Genomic DNA, 11,813 nt, shown 5'->3' on the forward strand with positions numbered 1-11,813 from the left:
TGGAGTACCTCAACTCGGAGTGACTTAAGTTGGAGTGACTAAAGTTGGAATGACTCAGCTTGGTCCGTCTCAGAGTTCAACTCTAAATCTGACTTGGATGACTCATCTTAGCTCTGAACCGAAATGGCTTAGCTTAACTTTGATACATGAGTTGTGGTAGAGGAGTCAACCATGGTTAGTATTTATTTGTGCGATGAAGCTTTATTATTGTATTCCACCGGAGAGGAGGTTATTAAACCATACGTTAAATGACATTATTATATTTTAAGGACACTAACTCCAGTAATTCAGATTGATACAATACATAATGGTAGGGTCTGATAAAATTGGGCAGTCGAAAGGTAAGAGGATGTAACAGTCAAAAGTCAAGGGGCGCGTGATAATCAAAAGTCATGAGATATGGTAATCAGAAGTCAAGGGGAAGTGACATTCAATAGTTAGGGGAAAAAGAAGTAGAACCGTGTGACGACGTCAGTAACCTGATTCCCGGTCAGGTTGTCATAGACCAGGATCCCATATTTGAGGCATCCGAGTCTAAGACATGGGAGGCAGTCGGGGTAATACCTGGCTGGGATCTGACTAGTCGGGTTCTCACAGCTCAGTTACATCCAGACCTAGTTCTCTCAATAAGTCAGTTCCCGGTCAGCCAACTCCCGGTCAGCTCTTGAACGATCTCACCACACCTCCCAGCCCCTCAAGGTTTAGGCTAGGAGTTATACCTGATAGATCAGTTTGAACTGCCCTATTCATACCCGATCAGGCCAGAAGGTCGGGACAGAAGGTGCTACACGACAATAAGGGCAGGGAATCGTAACCGCTTGTCAGAGAATAACTGTTGAATGCCAAGAAATATTTCAACGATCTGCGTGCGGTCATCTACGAATGAAACCTTCCTTCAGTTTACAGGAGGATGTCACATGTCCTCCATCACCCGACAGACTCTGACACCCGACATTCTCTGACATCGGTTAGTCTCCAGAGGTACGCACTATCATATAAAAAGGGAGATCTTCTCCCCTGCACAGGTACGCTCTCTCGCACATTCGCATTTGACTTTTATTTTTCTTTCTCCTTCATATATTGTTCTTCTAGGAAAAAAGTACCTGGCTTGAGCGTCGAAGGGCCTACTTCGGAGACTTTTTCCCTCATTTCTAGCGTCTAACGTCCCATGTGTTTATCCGAATGTGTGCAGATATCAGGTAAGAGCTTCTGATTTACTTACTGTGGTAAATACCATCAACAAATGCTCATCAGATTAAGAATAAGAAGTACAAGCATTGTTAGTGGCGCCTGGGTAGCATGCAGTGGCAAAAACATTTAATAAACTATCAAATATCCAAGACTCGAATCCTAATTAAGACATGACATTTTCAGAAACCTCTCACGTTGGAAAGAACTGCCTTTTTAAATTCAGATGAAAGATAAACAAGACTTTGTTTATTGTAAGAGTGTAAGAAACAGTCGATCTATGTCAGCAATTCGGTTTTATCTGTATCAATGATAAAGAACACGGGCAAGAAGGGATTTGGAGAGACAAAACAATCACAAGAACGATCGAGATTGAATAATAAAATCAAGTCCATTTTAGTTGCATACAGTAGGAGAGAGACAAACAAATAAAAAATGTTTAATTAAAACAAAAATTATATTCATACACAAGGGACAGTTTGGCCGAGTGGTCTAAGGCGCCAGATTTAGGCTCTGGTCCGAAAGGGCGTGGGTTCAAATCCCACAGCTGTCACAATTTTAGTTTTTACGTAAATGGGCTAATACTTTTGTGGTCGGCCCACGTTTATAGATATATAATGAATGGCCGTTCAAATCCCACAGCATCCAAATTTAACTTTTACGTAAATGGGCTAATTCATTTGGGCTCCGCCCAAGTAAAGCACAGATATACAATGAATGGGCCAACATTTCTATTGTGGTCTCTGTAACAGGTAACCTGGCTGGACCACTATAAATAGGGTGAATAAGACTAGGGTTTATTGATCAGCCAGTGGAAGCTTGAGAGATCTGTTGCCGTCGCCGCTGGTGTTTTTCTCTCGTCTCACTGCTACCATGGTGAGCGAATAATTTTTTTGCATTGAGTATGGTGTTTTGACCTCGAATCCTTTCTTTTTGAGTTGAAATCTGTTAACTGTTTGAATGCCATTTGCCTGTCGATTTTGTAGTCCGGAAGAAAAAAGACTAGGGAGCCCAAGGAAGAGAATGTGACGCTGGGGCCAACGGTGCGGGAAGGAGAGCAAGTTTTCGGTGTTGCACACATATTTGCTTCTTTCAATGATACTTTCATTGTGAGTCAATATGTCGTGTTTCGAATGAGTTGGATTTAAAGATGCGATAAAGCTTTGATTTTTCTCAAATATTTTTATGAACTCGCAGCATGTTACAGATTTATCTGGGAGGGAAACACTTGTTCGTATTACAGGTATTGACATAGTTTCTATATTTCATTTTCTCATATTGCGTATGATGATTGTTAACTCTACTAGCTTCAATTGACACTAGCAAGCTGTCTTCTATCTAAGCAACGCCAATGTGTTACGATGGCAATATGGCCTTTTTGTACCTGTTCTTATTGCTTTTAAATTTGATTTGGTAGGAACAAGTTTCTTGTTAAGTGTTCTCAGATGCATGTTTATAAATGTTATTATTGTATATGCATGGCTGAGCTTAACCAATTGTTCTCTAGTTCTTGAAGCATGGCCCTTAAGATCGCCTTCCTTTTATCTCATGGAAGCGTTTTGAGTCATAACCATGCGAAATGAATTTCTTGGTTTCAAAAGAGTTTTTCTTTGAGATCTTTCCTTGTTTCATTGAATTTTAGGCCCTTCTGGTTTGACATTTGATTATCCATAAATATGAGCACTAGAGATGTGCTGCATTTCTATGCTGCCATCTGTTTTTGTTCAATGGATATTTCTTGCCAATGTCTTGTGAAGTGTGCCTAGTTTATGGAAGAGGAACACATTCATATTTAGTCTTTTTGATGTTATGCAAACCAAAAACTTGATACTTGAAAAAGGTTCTGTTCATTTTTTTTTTTCCAAACTATCAATGTCATGGCGTTTTGGATTTGATGATTGTTGGTTAAGTACATAGTATTTGTACAAAATCTGCTGTTCAAAAGACTATCTGTATATATCTTATTGGAGTTTGCTAAACCTACTAACTGAGTTAATTTATTAGTATTCTTTTGATAACTAGACTTTTCTTGAAGAATCACAGAATCATAGATGAGATTATGAAAGTGGAAGCATCTCATCTCTTTTAGCTTAATAGAGAAGAAACAATTGATTTTAAGAGGTTATTGTTGGATAAAATTTTCTGGCAATTGAATAACCATAGTACATGCTATAATGAAGAAATTGCCATCTCATGCAATCTTGAAAGCATTATTTTCCTATATTCATCACACATGTTTATGGGCCCTTCATTTGGTCTCTCCACCCATGTTTTTATTCATACCAGCACACTTCCTACTTCTGTTTTTCTTCTATTTAATCTCAATAAATGTATTTGACTTGGAATTTTCTTGTGTTTCAGGTGGAATGAAAGTCAAGGCTGACCGGGATGAATCATCTCCCTATGCAGCTATGCTTGCAGCACAAGATGTTGCACAAAGATGCAAAGTTCGTCCTTTGCCTTGCTATTTTTGGGATATTCATGCTTTGTTTGAACTGGTTACAATGTTGTGATTGTTTTCTTGCTTGTTGCTTTGTAGGAACTCGGTATTACTGCTTTGCATATTAAACTAAGAGCCACTGGTGGGAACAAAACAAAAACACCTGGTCCTGGTGCTCAATCTGCTTTAAGGGCACTTGCTCGGGCTGGCATGAAAATTGGACGTATTGGCAAGTCCTTTTCCTATTACTACTAGATTTTTTTTTTCTTCCTCATGTGGTCCTTAACTGGTAGTGCTCTGGTTTGGTCAAGATCATTGTTTTTTCAGACATTTATCACCTGATTCATTCATTTTGGCAGCTCCAAATTTAATTATCTATTATATTTATTCATTTTGCTGCATGCCTTTTTTATAAATATAGGTACATAATGGGGCATCCATTTACTCTTGTGACAACATGCTTGAAATCTACTTGTTTGTTTTCAAGTTCTTTTAAGCGATGTTTGATTTTGAGAACTCTACTTTTTCAGTATCTATTTAGATCTTTAAATTTATGCTAGGGATGTATCATCTCCCTTTTAAATTATTTTTCTCCTATTACAGAAGATGTAACTCCCATACCCACGGATAGCACTCGCAGAAAGGGTGGAAGAAGGGGAAGAAGGCTGTAATTCATCGAGTTGTCTCCAATCCTTTTTCTCATCGTTCAAAATGTTTATTTTAGTCAGGAAAATGTTTATTTGAACAGTCATGTGGTTTTTGACTTGTTTCTCAAGGATATTGTTTGATATTATTATTTCCTTATGTATTAAATCACGAATAGTTTTGTATTTGTTAGAATGTGAATGTTGTTGAACATGATTAGTTTGAATTATAGCCGCTATGATTTATATTTTGAATTATTGTCGTTGTGATTTATAATTGTTATAATGTGACAATGATAAAAAAAATGTGAATATTAGGTGAGCCAGTTAAATATGTTTTATATGTTAAATGTGTTGCAGTAGTTATGAAACATTAATGTATTTGTTAGAGTACTCATAATGGGGTGTTAAATGGGTGTTATAACATTCATTTAACACAAGAGAGAGGATAGAGGGTATTCAAAGGCGTTTAAACCTTTGAACACTTTCTCTCTTAATTTTTTAATATATTTTTTTTTTGAAATTATAAAATTTTTAATATTATTTTAAAAAATTAATAAAAGGGATAAATAAGTGGATTCTCTCTTAATTTTTTAATATATATTTTTTTGAAATTATAAAATTTTTAATATTATTTTAAAAAATTAATAAAAGGGATAAATAAGTGGATGGTGGGATCTATATTAATGTTAAAAGGGATGTGAATAAAAGAGATATATTGTTATAATGAATATGTGGTAGTGGGTCTCATATTTTTTATGAGGTGATGAATATTATAATGTGTTAATGTTACGGATGTTCTTAAATACACAAATTAAGAAAATCTTTGCAACGCTGTGGACCACGGGTTTTAAGTGTATTTAATCTTGACCGCTGACACGGGAATGATTTAAGAATGAATTAGATCCGTCAACGCTGTTTTAAGTTAGGTGTATGAAGTTAAATTTTAAACATAGGTAGGTATATCTAGAGGTGGATTTTTAAAATATCTTTTTATTTACGCGGCTTGGATTTTATCCCTTTTCGGACTGACGGTGGAGAAGGGTTCCTTCGTATGGAGGATTCTTCCTTAACACGTGGTACGGAATTTATACAAATTGGAATTGAATATGAACAAAATTTTATTTGTTGGTTGAATAGCATAATTTATCAAGTCCTTTTTGCGTAATACAAGACGTTAGTGCGTTAATGTACAAGTTATGCGAGTAATTAAGCTCGTCTTTGACGTGCTTTGATGGCTGCCTTTCGCAATTTAATAGAGAGTTGGTATATAGGTGACCGAGAAAGAGAAAAACAAAGATGCAACTTTTGTCAGGCACTGCATTTGACTTGGTTTGTTTTAATAGAAGATAGAATAGAAGTCAACTCTCGGCCTTGTCTCCTTTTTTAGCTGTAAGAATATTTTTACATGAGGAATTATTCAGCACAAGCAATTGAATGGTTGCATTTTGCAATTTAAAAGGAGAGTAGGTATGCAGGTGACAATAACAGATCAAAAATATATACATCTCTTCTAAGTTACTGCAGTTGACTTTTACTGGAAGATAGGATCCAAGTTATCCTTTGGCCTTATCTACTCCATTAGCTATAAGTGTGTTTTCACATCAGAAATAACTCAGCTCAAACAATTGGATTTGATGCAGTGGAAATCTGTCGTAGAAGTGGAGTGTGTTAAGGTGGAGATCATCAAGCTTGAACAACAGGCGTCCAATTTGCATACACTAGCAGGAGTATCAGATGGTTCCAAAGTTGTCCGAAAAGTCCTTTTGATATTTAAATCATGTGTGGAAGTAGAAAGAATGCAAAAAGTAGATAGCAAGAGAGTAGAATTCCGCTTCTTGGGGATATACTTGGGTATTTATAAGTGAATGGAGGTGGAAGATCATACTTAGGTAGCACGTGTAATTGAAAGGAACTAAACTTGGTATGACATGGTAGATGAGAAGTCACATCTAAGGAAGACCTATAATTGTAAGTTATGTGTCTAAAAGAAATTTATGTATTTTATCCTTTTATATATTTTTATAATGGTATGATATTATTTATTTTAATCTAAATTTTTATGATTTTATTTTTAGGTTCTATTCAAAAGATTTTATATCAATGAAAATATCTTACATCGTTTTACAATCATGATTTTTTTCTATATCTTTCTAATGTGGGACTTTAATTGTATCCCCAACAATCCTACCCTCAAACGAAGGATCATTATTACTATCGTGGTCTGGGCCTTCCCACAAGTATCGGTCACTCTTGACCTATTTCGGACCTCTCCGGGAACATCTGGTCACCTTAACTTGCTTCGGGTCTTCCCCGCAAGCATTTAGTCACTTTTAACTAGCTCCAAGCCTTCCTGCGAGCATTCGATCACCTTGACCTATTCCGGATCTTCCCGCAAGCATTCAGTCACCCTGACATGCTCCGGGCCTTCCCGCAATTTCGTTCAAGCACACTCCACATGACATATAGTCTGGACCGTGACTCTGATATTATTTGTTTGACCTGCTCCAGGTATTCCCACGAACATCCAATCACTTTGACCTCCTCCAGGTCTTCCCGCAACTTCATTCAAGACTACCCCACATGATATCTGGTCCTGACCATGACTTTGATACCATTTGTTGAGACTGAAAGGAATGTTCATATCTCCACAATGACATGATATTGTCCATTTTAGTCCTAACCCCTCATGACATTGTTTTTGGGTTCTATCCAAAAGGTTTCATGCCAATAGAGATATCTTATATCCTTTTAAACTTATAATTTTTTTGATATCTTTCTAATATAGGACTTTGATTGTATCCCTAAAATGATGCCCACTTATCAATTTAGATGGCATGGGAATCATATATCAGGAAGGTAGGATGCGAGGTCACACTTAGGAGAGACTACGTGGACAACCATCAAGAGTTCGGAAATTAAACAACTCGGGCACGCGAGAGCTTGGAGTGTCATAGCTTGGAGTACTTAGTTCGGAGTGATTCAGGTTGGAGTACCTCAACTCGAAGTGACTTAAGTTGGAATGACTCAACTTGGTCTGTCTCAGAGTTCAACTCTGACTCAGAATGACTAAATCTGAAATGGGATGACTCATCTTAGCTCTGAATCGAAATGGCTTAGCTTAACTTTGATACATGAGTTGTGGTAGAGGAGTCAACCATGGTCAGTATTTATTTGTGCGATGAAGCTTTATTATTGTATTCCACCGGAGAGGAGGTTATTAACCCATACGTTAAATGACATTATTACATTCTAAGGATACTAACTCCAGTAATTCAGATTGATACGATATATAATGATGGGATCCGATAAAATCGGATAGTCAAAAGATAAGGAGACGTGGCAGTCAGAAGTCAAGGGGACGTGGCAGTCAGAAGTCAAGGGGACGTGACAGTCAATAGTTAGGAAAAAAAGAAGTAGGACCATGTGACGACGTCAGCAACCTGATTCCCGATCGAGTTCTCACAGACCAGGATCTCATATCTGAGGCACCCGGGTCTAAGACATGGGAGGCAATCGGGGTAATACCTGGCCGGGATTTGACTGGTCGGGTTCTCACGGCTCGATTATATCCAGGCCTGATTCTCTCAATAAGTCAGTTCCCGATCAGCCAACTCCTACTCAGCTCTTGAATGATCTCACCATAGCTCCCGACCGCTCAAGATTTAGGCTAGAAGTTTTACCCGAAAGATCAGTCTGAACTACCCCTATTCATACCCAGTCAGGCCAGAAGGTCGGGATAGAAGGTGCTACACAATAATAAGGGCAGGGAATCTAACTGTCTGTCAGAGAATAATTCCTAAATGTCAGAGAATATTCCAACGGTCTGTGGTCATCTGCGAATGGAATCTTCCTTCAGTCTACAGGAGGATGTCACGTGTCCTGCATCACCTGACAGGCCCTGACACCCGACATTCTCTGACATCAGTCAGTCTCCAGAGGCACGCACTGTCATATAAAAAGGGAGGTCCTCTCCCCTGCACAGGTACGTTCTCTCACAATTCGTACTTGTCTTCTACTGTTCTTTTTTCCTTCGTATACTGTTCTTCTGGGGGAAAAGTATCTGACTTGAGCATCGGAGGACCAACTCCGGGGACTTTTCCCCTGGTTTCTGGCCTCTAACGTCTCGTGTGTTTGTCCGAGTGTGCGTAGAGATCGGATACTGTCAGCTCAGTCATCGTCGTCCATCAGCGTCATGTGGGGGTTCGTTTTGGTGCACTCATATTAGAAGGGTGTCTTAGTCGCCTCTCCGTCAACACGAGTAATAACTCATCCGACCTTCATCTGACTCAGATTCTAGACATGATCAATTTAGCACCGTCTATAAGAACTTTCTTCACCTGTTCTGGAGCATGAAGATGGACGACACTAGACGAATCAACGTGACCATGATGGCAGGGGAGTACGAACTGTTCAAGGAGGCCAAGAGGCGAGCGGATTCTGAAAAACAGACCACTGCTTCGCGATCGTAAAAGATGTCTGTAGTTTCTAAGGACCCGACTCATGTTTCTGATAGGGGGTCTAAGAGGAAACAACCCGAGGAGTTCCCTCGACCTTCTATCAGGAACTCGTCCCTGACTATTATCACAAGGGTCCGGATTGCTATAATAAGAAAGAGCAACCACAGGCCTCTATGACGGAAAGCTCCCCGCCCAAGGACTCAAAGAAGGGGAAAGCTATAGTCCTCAGGGAGGAGCCCCGAGGGGAACTCGATGAGCAAGTGACCTTCTCTCTAAAGGTACTAGAGGAGAAGCTACCGAAGGGGTACAAGCTCCCGACCATTGGAGAATATGATGGCAGTAAGGATTCGGAGGATCATCTCCGCAAGTTTCAGAACGCTGCACTGTTGCATCAATACATCGACGCTATGAAGTGCCGAGTGTTCTTGAATACTCTATCTGGCTCGGTGCAGAAATGGTTCGATGGATTGTCGAACGGGTCCATCACCTATTTCCATGACTTCAAGACTATCTTTTTATGCCACTTCGCTAGCAGCAGAAAGTACAAAAAGATAGACCACTATCTCTTCACCCTCAAGCAAGGGTCGGTCGAGCCCTTAAGAAGCTATATCAAGAGCTTCAACCAGGTAACTCAAGGCATTCCGTCCGCTACCTCTGAAATATTGATGAGCACATTCTCTCATGGACTGGTAGAAGGGGAGTTCTTCCGAGATCCCATCCGAGATTCTGTGAAGAACTTCGATGAGATGTTAGGGAGGGCCGCTAGTTACATCAATGTAGAAGAGGCTCAGGCGGCTCGGTGGAAAGCAGACAAGGTGCCTTCTCCCGCCAACAAACCAGAGAAGAGGCCACCCCCAACAACCAGCTCAGCCTCTTCCACACGCCCGAGATGCCCAACCACCATTCCCTCCCAGTCAGGATCCTAGGCCGACCCAACTTGTGGCAACTGTCCAAACCCCAAGGCCCAGCCAGTGGGAGCCCCGCTATTGCACTTACCACCGGTCTCACACTCATTCCACGGGAAATTGTGTCCAGTTCTCTTATGACTCTCGACGCGCAGCCGAACTTGGCCTACCTACACCTGAGATCGTGCCAAAGCTTCAAAGGCTACTGGCCAATCAACCTACTGCGAAAATAGGCTAGGTAGGTAGGCCTTTGCCCAAAAATGCAAGTCAGGGAGGGTAGCAGTCAGGTCGGGGTAGAGAGCAAGCAGAGGCTACAGAAGAGGAGAATAGGGGAAACACGGTCCTCCGTGAGATTGGTATGATCTCCGGAGGACCCACAGATGGAGACTCCGCTAGGGCTCGGAAGTCTCATGAGCGGCGCCTGGCGATACACGCTATATGATGTAGTCGAGAGCAAGCTGCAAGGCCCATCATCAACTTTGGGCTGCAATACCTAGACGGGCTGGAGCTTACTCACAACGATGCCCTAATAATCAAAGTCATCATCGCTAACAGCCGTGTGGCCAGGGTTTTCGTGAATATCGGAAGCTCTGTTAACGTGCTGTTCAAGAGTGCATTCGAGGGCATGCAGATCGATGCTAATGAGCTCCAGCCCATGGCTACCTCATTATATGATTTCACCGGCAATGAAGTACGACCCATGAGAGCGAGCCCTTGGTGAGGACGCGGAGGAGCACCTTCATAGTGGTGGATTCGCCGTCCTCGTACAACGTCATCTTGGAAAGATCGGCATTACACGAGTTTCGGGCAGCAATCTCCACTTTTCATTAGAAGATCAAATTCCCTGTGGAATACCAGGTCGGGGATGTTAAAGGTGAGCAATTGGTCTCTCGTAGGTGTTACATCGACATGGTGAAGGTGGAGGCCCGTAAGGCTTAGAGAACCCAGGATGGCAGGATTCACGTCATCTAAGAGGAGCTTTTTCCTATAGCAGAGGAGTCTATCCCTTGGGTGGAGGTCCAACTCTATCTCGAACGCCCGAAGAGCCTTACCCGCCTATCAAGTGACCTGCCCATCGAGCTTAAGACGGACCTGGTCCAATGCTTGACTCGCAACAGGGACGTTTTAGCTTGGTCCCCTGAAGAGCTATCTGGGGTCAAGCCCGAGGTGGTTGAGCACAGATTACATCTTCTGCGTGATCCTGACCGGTCAAGCAGAAGAAGAGGAACTTTTCGGTCGAACAAAATAAGATCATCCGAGTTGAGGTGGATAAACTCAGGAAAGCAGGTCACATTAGAGAGGTACAATTCCCTTCTTGGCTCTCTAATATAGTCATGGTAGCTAAACCCAACAATAAGTGGAGAGTCTGCATCGACTTCCAAGATCTCAACTGCGCCAACCCTAAGGACTGCTACCCATTACCTAAGATCGACCAGATGGTGGATTCGACCTTGAGTTGCGAGAGGATTTACATGCTTGACGCTTATCAGGGATACCACCAGATCCCTTTAGCGTAGGAAAATCAGGAGAATGTTAGCTTCATTACGACAAATGGTACCTTCTATTATACCATCATGCCTTTTGGATTGCGAAATGCAGGGGCTACCTACCAAAGGATGATGGATAAGATCTTCCAGAGCAGATAGGGAGGAATGTGGAGGTTTATGTGGATGACATCCTCATCAAATCCACTATAGCCATAAACTTGATTGCTGACAAAGAAGAAACCTGTGGCATGCTACGGCAGTATGGACTAAAGTTGAATCCATTGAAGTGTCTGTTTGGAGCTCGAGGGGGGAAATTCTTGGGATACCTCATCACTGAGCGAGGAATTGAAGCTAATTCGGAGAAGATCCGGGCACTTCGAGATATGAAAGCACCTTAGACTCTGAAGAAAGCTCAGAAGTTGGTGGACAGAATAACTGCACCGTTCAGGTTCATATCTCGGTCTACGGATAGAGCCTTACCTTTCTTCAAAGTGCTCAGGAGAGCAGTTAAGTTTCAATGGGACGAAAAATGCAGCCAGACCTTCGAAGAATTAAAAAAAAAATACCTGGAGACCTTACCCTCACTGTTCAAACCTATTGCCAGAGAGCCACTTTGGGTTTATCTGTCAGCCACCCTTGAGGCCCTGGGGGCGGTATTGGTAAAAGAGCAGGATGATGTACAATAGCCA

General features: G+C 41.3%; 1 protein-coding gene and 1 non-coding gene across 2 annotated transcripts; both read left to right on the forward strand.

Moving 5' to 3' along the window:
* Positions 1-1,661: 1,661 nt before the first annotated feature.
* Positions 1,662-1,741, forward strand: TRNAL-UAG. The gene has a single exon. It is a non-coding gene; the product is annotated as a tRNA-Leu (tRNA).
* Positions 1,742-1,966: 225 nt separating this feature from the next.
* On the forward strand, positions 1,967-4,527 carry LOC122017561 (40S ribosomal protein S14). Its single transcript, XM_042575209.1, has 6 exons — positions 1,967-2,064; positions 2,175-2,297; positions 2,386-2,431; positions 3,550-3,635; positions 3,728-3,857; positions 4,232-4,527. Exons 1-6 carry the CDS (start codon positions 2,062-2,064, stop codon positions 4,297-4,299), a joined length of 456 nt encoding a protein of 151 aa, XP_042431143.1. The 5' UTR covers positions 1,967-2,061; the 3' UTR covers positions 4,300-4,527.
* Positions 4,528-11,813: the final 7,286 nt, after the last annotated feature.

The sequence above is a fragment of the Zingiber officinale genome, chromosome 8B, assembly GCF_018446385.1.
Source record: "Zingiber officinale cultivar Zhangliang chromosome 8B, Zo_v1.1, whole genome shotgun sequence".
NCBI lineage: Eukaryota > Viridiplantae > Streptophyta > Magnoliopsida > Zingiberales > Zingiberaceae > Zingiber > Zingiber officinale.